This window comes from Notolepis coatsorum (genome assembly GCF_963971535.1).
Source record: "Notolepis coatsorum genome assembly, chromosome: 1".
NCBI classification, from domain to species: domain Eukaryota; kingdom Metazoa; phylum Chordata; class Actinopteri; order Aulopiformes; family Paralepididae; genus Notolepis; species Notolepis coatsorum.
In genome coordinates, this window is record NC_140165.1 from 247,006,832 (window position 1) to 247,015,447 (window position 8,616).

An 8,616-nucleotide genomic window follows, 5' to 3' on the forward strand; every position below is an offset into this window, starting at 1 on the left:
CTTTTTCTCCCATTTTCTATATTTTCTCCCATCCCAATTTCGTATCATCCAATTCAACCCTCCCCTGTCACGAACGCTGTTTCTTGCCTCCCACAAGCCGGCTGCAATGTGGACTAAGTCATACATAGCACAAGTCCCCTCCGGTACTTGAGGTAACAGCAGTCGCATCTTTTCACCTGCGCAGCTCGATCTCTGAGTGGCGAGGAGTAACGCGTGGGAGGCTCACGCTGCCCCCGACACTTCCTGATTCTACTGCGCAGGCGCACCAACCGACCTGTAGGAGTCGCTGTCCACAACGCCCGATCCCCACCCATCAGTTTCCCACCCCCTAATACGGCCAATGTGTATTAGTATGAACGACCAGCTAAACTGAAAGCAATGTGGAGCGCTGGGCTCGAACAGGCGAGCCCAGCGTCACCGCATTCGTGGCGAGCGCATTGCCCACTACGCCACGTAGCCGCCCCTGTTGTGATGCCAACTTGTCCTCTCCTCCTAGTAGCGCTCCTAGCCCCCCACCCCTCCATGCAATATCCCTGTGATAGCCAGGCACCTGCAGTGATGCAGTGATAGACTAGCACTCTGGTCCATGATCACACTAACGCCATTATTCACCGTTGTACTATAATAAAATATACATATTTCTTTCAGAATGGTATCCCTATATATATTTTTTTTCCTCACTATATAATGTACATCAATCATTATTAATTTCAATCGTAAAGATTAATATAAGCTTAAAAAAGGTGGGTAAACTCTATTAACCCAAATACAAAGGTGTTTAAACTGAGTTTAAGCGGGTTTATCCTCCACTACATCCCTGAATGGTAATAAAAAACAAATCCCTTTTCAAGATTTCACTAAAATAAAGACACCTGTTTCCATGGAATGCATGCAGGATAAAGTGTGACTGTTGGTAGTGAGGTCAACAGGTCAACACAAACTAGAATGAAGGGTGTGTGTGTGTGTGTGTGTGTGTGTGTGTGTGTGTGTGTGTGTGTGTGTGTGTGTGTGTGTGTGTGTGTGTGTGTGTGTGTGTGTGTGTGGTGCAGTACGGAGGTTAACTGTTCTCTTAATTCAATTCTTAATAGGAGTGATAGAATCCTGTGATGTCACAATGTCCTCTGCAGTGGTCAATCATTTTGTATCCTCGCTAGTAAGAGTTTAATTGCCAGATGTCACAATTCCGTTGCTACGTCAACAGAACGTCTCGGGGGGAGAAGGAGGGGGAGTTTATCACTATAATGAAAATTAATAAAAGTTACTGTCATTTGGCAACTCACAAAGGTCATTTGCAAAGGTCTTTCGAATGCTGGGAGCGGGTGGTACACAACATGGCACAAGTGAAAACAACCCTTTAATGACATGGCAGGCCCCGCCCCCTGGAACAGCCTCATGCTGGGTGGGCGTGGTCAACACTTCCATGCCAACATGACCTCCAGAGCGCTAAGGCCCTCCCACCCGTCGTCTTGGTGGAACAGGATTGGCCGCGTCAGATGTCACTCCAGAGGACCGCCCGGCGACTCTTATCCACACTGACCACGTACTGTCCTGTCATGGACCAGGCCACTGCACTGATAGAGGAACTGAGAGAGAGAGAGAGAGAGAGAGAGAGAGAGAGAGAGAGAGAGAGAGAGAGAGAGAGAGAGACAGAGAGAGAGAGACAGAGAGAGAGAGAGAGAGAGAGAGAGAGAGGGGGGGGAGTGGGGGAGGGAGAGAGAGACAGAGAGAGAGAGAGGGGGGGCAGAGAGAGTGAGGGAGAGAGAGGAAGAGGGAGAGAAAAAGAGAGGGAGAGAGAGGGGGAGAAGAGAGAGACAGTTAGGGCTTCCATTCAGGTGCTCTGAAGGTAAAGGTGTTTGTGCCTAAAGCTTGTTTCATACTTGTGGTCTGTGTGGTTCTACATGGCATCAGCGGTGATATTGTACAATTGCGGCAGTGTGTGTAGGATCAGGGAAACAGGGTGTGTAGGGTCTGGGTGACAGTGTGTGTAGGGTCTGGGTGACAGTGTGTGTAGGGTCTGGGTGACAGTGTGTGTAGGATCAGGGAAACAGGGTGTGTAGGGTCTGGGTGACAGGGTGTGTAGGGTCTGGGTGACAGTGTGTGTAGGGTCTGGGTGACAGTGTGTGTAGGGTCTGGGTGACAGTGTGCGTAGGGTCTGGGTGACAGTGTGTGTAGGGTCTGGGTGACAGTGTGTGTAGGGTCTGGGTGACAGTGTGTGTAGGGTCTGGGTGACAGTGTGCGTAGGGTCTGGGTGACAGTGTGTGTAGGGTCTGGGTGACAGTGTGTGTAGGGTCTGGGTGACAGTGTGCGTAGGGTAGAGCGTTTGTAACAATGTGAACGTGGCCTTGCAGACCGCAGTGCTAAGATCGGTGTTGCTATGGCGACAGAACATACATGCACTCTGACCGTAATAACTATACTATACAACGACCTGACAGTCACAGAGACCAACCACACAGACCGCAAGAAGTGAGTCGTGAGTTCAAGTCCAGCTCTCGACCTGCCCGCCCTCCACTGTCCACTGTATTAGATCTCTCAGTGTCTGCGTGTCCCGGTGAGCTGGGAGGGCATGTTTAATATCACCACAATCTCTCTTAGATAGTCTCTTAGACAAAGTCTGGTCATGGTCATCCATGGTAATCCAGTTAGATTAAATTACGTGTAGATTAGATCAACGTATGACCCAGTATGGAGTTTGAAGGAGGAAAACAAAAAACTAAAAAACTAAAACGTAAAAGAAGAAATGAAAAAAACATCTAAAAATAAAATAGAACATGGGTCTCAGTGGCACAGAGGACTAAGATACAAACCATGTTATCTGCTTCAGGCCGGGCTTGACCTTCTCTCTCTCTCTCCCAACGGATCACTTCTTTATCCATAGGAAGGATCGGACACAATCAGAGTCCGGTAAACAACGTGGTGGAGGTATTGCCTTCATGTTTAACAAAAATTGGAGTGATCCAACGAATGTGAAGGAATTATCCAACTACTGCTCCCCAGAACTGGAATATATAACCATCAAGTGTCGTCCTTTCTTCCTCCCGAGGAGTTAACGGCGATCGTCCTGGTCGGAGTGTATATATTCCCACCGCAAGCCAACAACAACGCCGCGCTCTCCAGACTACACGACGAGGTAAATAATATACAAGCGACGAACGTTAACGCCGCCATTTTAGTACTGGGAGATTTCAATAGCGCCAATCTGAGAAAGGTATTGCCTGATTTCTACCAGCATGTGACTTGCAACACCAGAGGCGGTAACATCCTAGATCACTGTTACACGCAATTTAAAGGTGGCTACAAGGCTCATTCTGATAGTGGCTTTGGCAAGTCAGATCACGCATCCATTTTCCTTACACCAAAGTACAGACAAAGAATTAAAAGTACTCCCGTAGTCTCGCGAGAGGTGCAGAAATGGGATGTGACGTCAGAGGATACGATCCGGTCAGTGTTCCACAACACAGACTGGATTGTATTCCGCGACACAGATAACATTAATGCCTACACGGAGACAGTGCTGGACTATGTCTGTACTAGGGTGAAAGAAACAATCCCCACTACCAAAATGAAAGTTTACCCAAATCAAAAACCCTGGGTAGACAAATCCGTCCGTGAAGCTCTGAGAGAGCGCACCAAAGCATACAATGACGGGCCCTAGTGGCAGGCAACATGAATGACCCACAAGGTGGCGCAACACAACGTAAGGAGGACAGTGTCAGAGGCCAAACGCGCTACAGGGATAAAATTGAACTCCAGTTTGAACAAGCTGACTCTAGAGCTATGTGGCAGGGGCTCAAAACGATGACAGACTACAAAGGCGCCTCCCTCAAACTGAACAATGACATCTCCTTAGCAAACGACCTCAATACCTTCTATGCGAGGTTTGATGCTGGTAATAACAACACCAGCTCACAAGCCTCGGCAATGGGGGGGGGGGGTCGGCTGCTGATGGAGGCGCAGTGTTCAGGGTAACAGAGCATGAGGTGAGGCGGACCTTTAAAAAAGTGAATATCAGGAAGGCAGCAGGTCCGGACGGCATCCCCGGCCGCGTCCTAAAAGTCTGTGCCGACCAACTGGCCCCAGTATTCACTGACATATTTAACTGTCCTTAGAACAGGCTAGTCATCCCCACCTGCCTGAAGAAGTCCACTATTATCCCTGTACCCAAAAAATCCAAGCCTGCTTGCCTCAACGACTACCGCCCTGTAGCTCTCACCTCCATAGCCATGAAGTGCTTTGAGAAGCTAGTAAAGGGCTACATCTGCTCCTCCCTCCCCATCAACATGGACCCCCTGCAATTTGCATACCGCCCCAACAGGTCCACGGAGGACGCCATATCCCATGTGCTGCACACAGCAGCATCACAACCCTGGACAAGAGGCAGGGGAACTATGTGAGAATGCTATTCATCGACTACAGCTCGGCATTCAATACCATAGTCCCCTCCATACTCATAGCCAAGCTCAGGGACCTGGGCTTGGGCTATGACCTCTGCCAGTGGGTCTTGGACTTCCTGACTGGCAGACCCCAGGTGGTGAGAGCAGGCAACTGCACCTCCTCATCCATCACCCTCAACATAGGGGGCCCCCCAGGGCTGTGTTCTGAGTCCCCTCCTCTACTCCCTGTACACACACGACTGTGTGGCTCAGCGGAGTAGCAATACAATCGTCAAATTTGCTGACGACACAGTGGTGGTGGGCCTGATCTCTGCCAACGACGAGAGGGCCTACCTGGAAGAGGTCAAGGTCCTGGCGGGATGGTGCCAGGAAAACAGCCTCTCCCTGAACGTCAGCAAAACAAAGGAGATGATTGTGGACTTCAGGAGGTCGGGGGTCAAGGACTACAGCCCCCTCCAGCATCGACGGGGCACCGGTTGAGAGAGTCAACAGCTTCAAGTACCTCGGAGCCCACATATCCGAGGACTTGAAATGGACCATACACATTAACAGTGTGGTGAAGAAGGCACGACAACGCCTCTACTTCCTCAGGCGCCTAAGGAAGTTCCAAGTCAGCCAGAAGATCCTTAAGAACTTCTACTCATGTACAATAGAGAGCATCTTGACCGGCAACATCACCTCCTGGTTTGGGAATAGCACTGCAAAAGACCAAAGCAGACTACAAAGAGTGACACGTTCAGCCGAACGCACAATTGGAGGGGGGCTCCCCACTCTCCAGAACATTTACAACAAGCGTTGCAAGGGGAAGGCTAAGAGAATTATTAAGGACTCGAGCCACCCGAACAACTGCCTCTTTGAACTGCTGCCGTCAGGCAAGCGACACAGGAGTCCTCAAGGCGAGCACAGAAAGACTCAGAAGTAGCTTCTATCCCAGGCCATCAGGCTGCTAAACGAACAATGAATGAACACTACACAACAACAACCACCAACACACATAGCACACACATCCACACGCACACACTCACTTTAAAACAAACACACTGTAGCACCCACTACACACACTTTATAGCACACACCCACTTCTAAACAAACACACTGTAGCACCCACTCCCCACACTTTATATTATGGATGAAGGATTGCACTACAACTCGTACACCTTACTGTAAATTGTACCTAAAATTGTACCTCATCCCATTTCTGCTTTTGGCACCTAGATAGTACTGTACATTAGTACACTGCATAGTATTGTGTATTGTATATTATATGGTAACTCAGAACATTGTACATATGTCTATACCGAACAACTGTGACCCCTCATTCTTCTTCTAAATTCATGCTATATTATGTTATTATGTTATTTGATACTATCTTGTCTAGCACAGTCTCTGGAGCGTAACAGTAAGAAGCATTTTGTATGAAAGTATTCTGTACTTCTGTATGACAACTATTAAAGAACTTGAACTTGAACTTGAACTTGAACTCTCTCTCTCTCTCTCTCTCTCTCTCACATCTTAAAAAACAAAACAGAAGCCCCACCCTCTTCCTATCTCTTCATCTGACTGTTCCTCGTGCAGTGAACAATACGCTTAACAAAGACAATGGGTCTCATTCCCGAATATTTTCCAAAGAGTTCTCTTGGAAGACTTATCTTGGAACCGACTGAGACATAATCTACAAGTTCACTCTGAGTCCCCAACGTGTGGGGAAACTGTCTAGCTGAGATGCCGCGATGAGGAATTTCACCGCTCTGAAACATGAACGCGCGTCCCCGTCCGAAGCTCCTTATAAGGCAGCCATAGGGAAGTGTGGAGATAAAATCGCAAAAAGTCAATAGTTAGACACACCTGTCCAGCTCATTAGAATGCAACTGACGATGCAGCCGTGTGAAAATGGTTGCAGATATGCGGAAGCGCTTTGCAACCGATCAAAATTAGATTAGATTAATGTATTGTCATCATATAGAACAGCTTGTGGTCGCGCGCCCGCAGTACTGTATAGCCTACTTATATTATTCTAATCATGACTTGTTTTATTAGAAGAGCAGCAAATATACTGCACTGCCCGCCCCCGTAGACCGCATACAGTCCACCATGCAGTACACCCGACTCTGGCTGCCTTATGTGTACTGTACTTACTGTACGTAGGTAGGGCAGAGCATATAGTATCTACTAAATCCTAATGAAACAAGTAATTAGAATAATATAAGCCTATATACTGTTCATTCATTAGACACGTAGGCTATACTGGCGCACACAAGATTTATGGAATATTAATGCAGTCTATTTCCACGCGATTAGCTTTAGTTCTTATTTATTTACTTATTTATCCACTGTCATTTCAGTGTTGGTGTATAGGCTATATAGTGTATTTCAATATCAGTTTAATTGATTAATGATATATTCGAAGGAATGCAGGTTTATAGCTCTATCAAACAAAGGTCTGTCCCATTGTATACCAATCAATGGGATATATATTGCATGTTGACCTGCATTCTTTCAAATGTATAATTAATCATTAAAACAGATATGTAACAAATAAGAAATACAAATTCCACAGAAGGCATTAAATAATAATTATTTTCAATCATTTCACAATAATTGTGTTTGAATATCTGAGTAATTAAAGTAATTAATTATACATTTGTCCAAAATAACTGGTGCAGATATGGTTAATCCAGCTGCCCTGTGATCAGATTAATCCATATTATTTATTTTTCCGACATCAAATGCGTAATTTCTTATCGTACAAATATTGCCATATTTATTTTAATTATGATTAAGTAATTAATTGCAAGGAGGCCTGTAGCGTTGACATGAAGGAATCACTATGAGAACACAGACTGTCAAGTTAATAAAATGTTCAATCAGTCAATCAATCATAAGTGTGCTCCTCAGCCCTCTTAAATTCTGCTCTCAGCCACGGCCAAATCCGATCTCAGGAACATTTGGGGAATCGCGCTACTAGTGCTAATATGTCTTAAATTGGCCTGAGAGGACATTTTTTGTAGTAAATCCGTTCGGGAATGAGACCCAATGGTAGGATGGACGGACGGACGGACGGACGGACGGACGGACGGACGGACGGACGGACAGACAGACAGACAGACAGACAGACAGACAGACAGACAGACAGACAGACAGACAGACAGACAGACAGACACACAGACAGACACACACACACACACAGTTGGTGTATTGATCCATGACTCTTACTGAGCAGTGTAGACTTGAGAGCATAAAGAATATTGATTAAGATATAATCCGTTTTTCACCATTAGAGACAACGTAACATCTTATGTCAAACATACTACAACAACAAACCCCTCACTTTGCTTAGATTTACTCTGAAAAACATTTATTTTAGGGCCTGTGATGTAAACACAGAATACTGTACTCTGAAAAGCATTTATTTTAGGGCCTGTGATGTAAACACAGAATACTGTACTCTGAAAAACATTTATTTTAGGGCCTGTGATGTAAACACAGAATACTGTACTCTGAAAAACATTTATTTTAGGGCCTGTGATGTAAACACAGAATACTGTACTCTGAAAAAACATTTATTTTAGGGCCTGTGAGGTAAACACAGAATACTGTACTCTGAAAAACATTTATTTTAGGGCCCTGATGTAAACACAGACTAATGGGCTATAATAATGTCCCTCAGTTTCATTTGCAGCCTCTAAAATGGGACTGGGAGGCTCAGGTCTAATCAGCCTGATGTTGTCCTGGCACTACACCCAGAGCACACACGCACGCACGCACACGCACGCACGCACACACGCACACACACACACACACACACACACACACACACACACACACACACACTTAGACACACGCTAGCTCTCTCACACACACACGCCTAGACACACGCTAGCTCTCTCTCACACACACACCGCTCTCTCTCACACACACGCCCTAGATACACGCTAGCTCTCACACACACGCCTAGACACACGCTTGCTCTCTCTCACACACACACGCTCTCTCTCACACACACGCCTAGATACACGCTAGCTCTCACACACACGCCTAGACACACGCTAGCTCTCTCTCACACACACACGCTCTCTCTCACACAACACGCCTAGATATACGCTAGCTCTCTCTCACACACACGCCTAGACACACGCTAGCTCTCTCTCACACACACACGCTCTCTCTCACACACACGCCTAGATACACGCTAGCTCTCTCTCACACACACGCCTAGACACAC

General features: G+C 46.5%; 1 protein-coding gene across 2 annotated transcripts in view; it reads right to left on the reverse strand.

Annotated features, from left to right (window-relative positions):
• Nucleotides 1–340: 340 nt before the first annotated feature.
• Nucleotides 341–8,616, reverse strand: part of atg16l2 (ATG16 autophagy related 16-like 2) — a 171,744-nt gene continuing 163,468 nt past the window's right edge. For both annotated transcript variants that reach the window (XM_084314865.1, XM_084314866.1), the window contains one exon: nucleotides 341–1,583. In XM_084314865.1, the coding sequence (XP_084170991.1) occupies nucleotides 1,490–1,583 (94 nt within the window). In that variant the 3' untranslated portion in view covers nucleotides 341–1,489. The remainder of the gene's footprint in view (nucleotides 1,584–8,616) is intronic.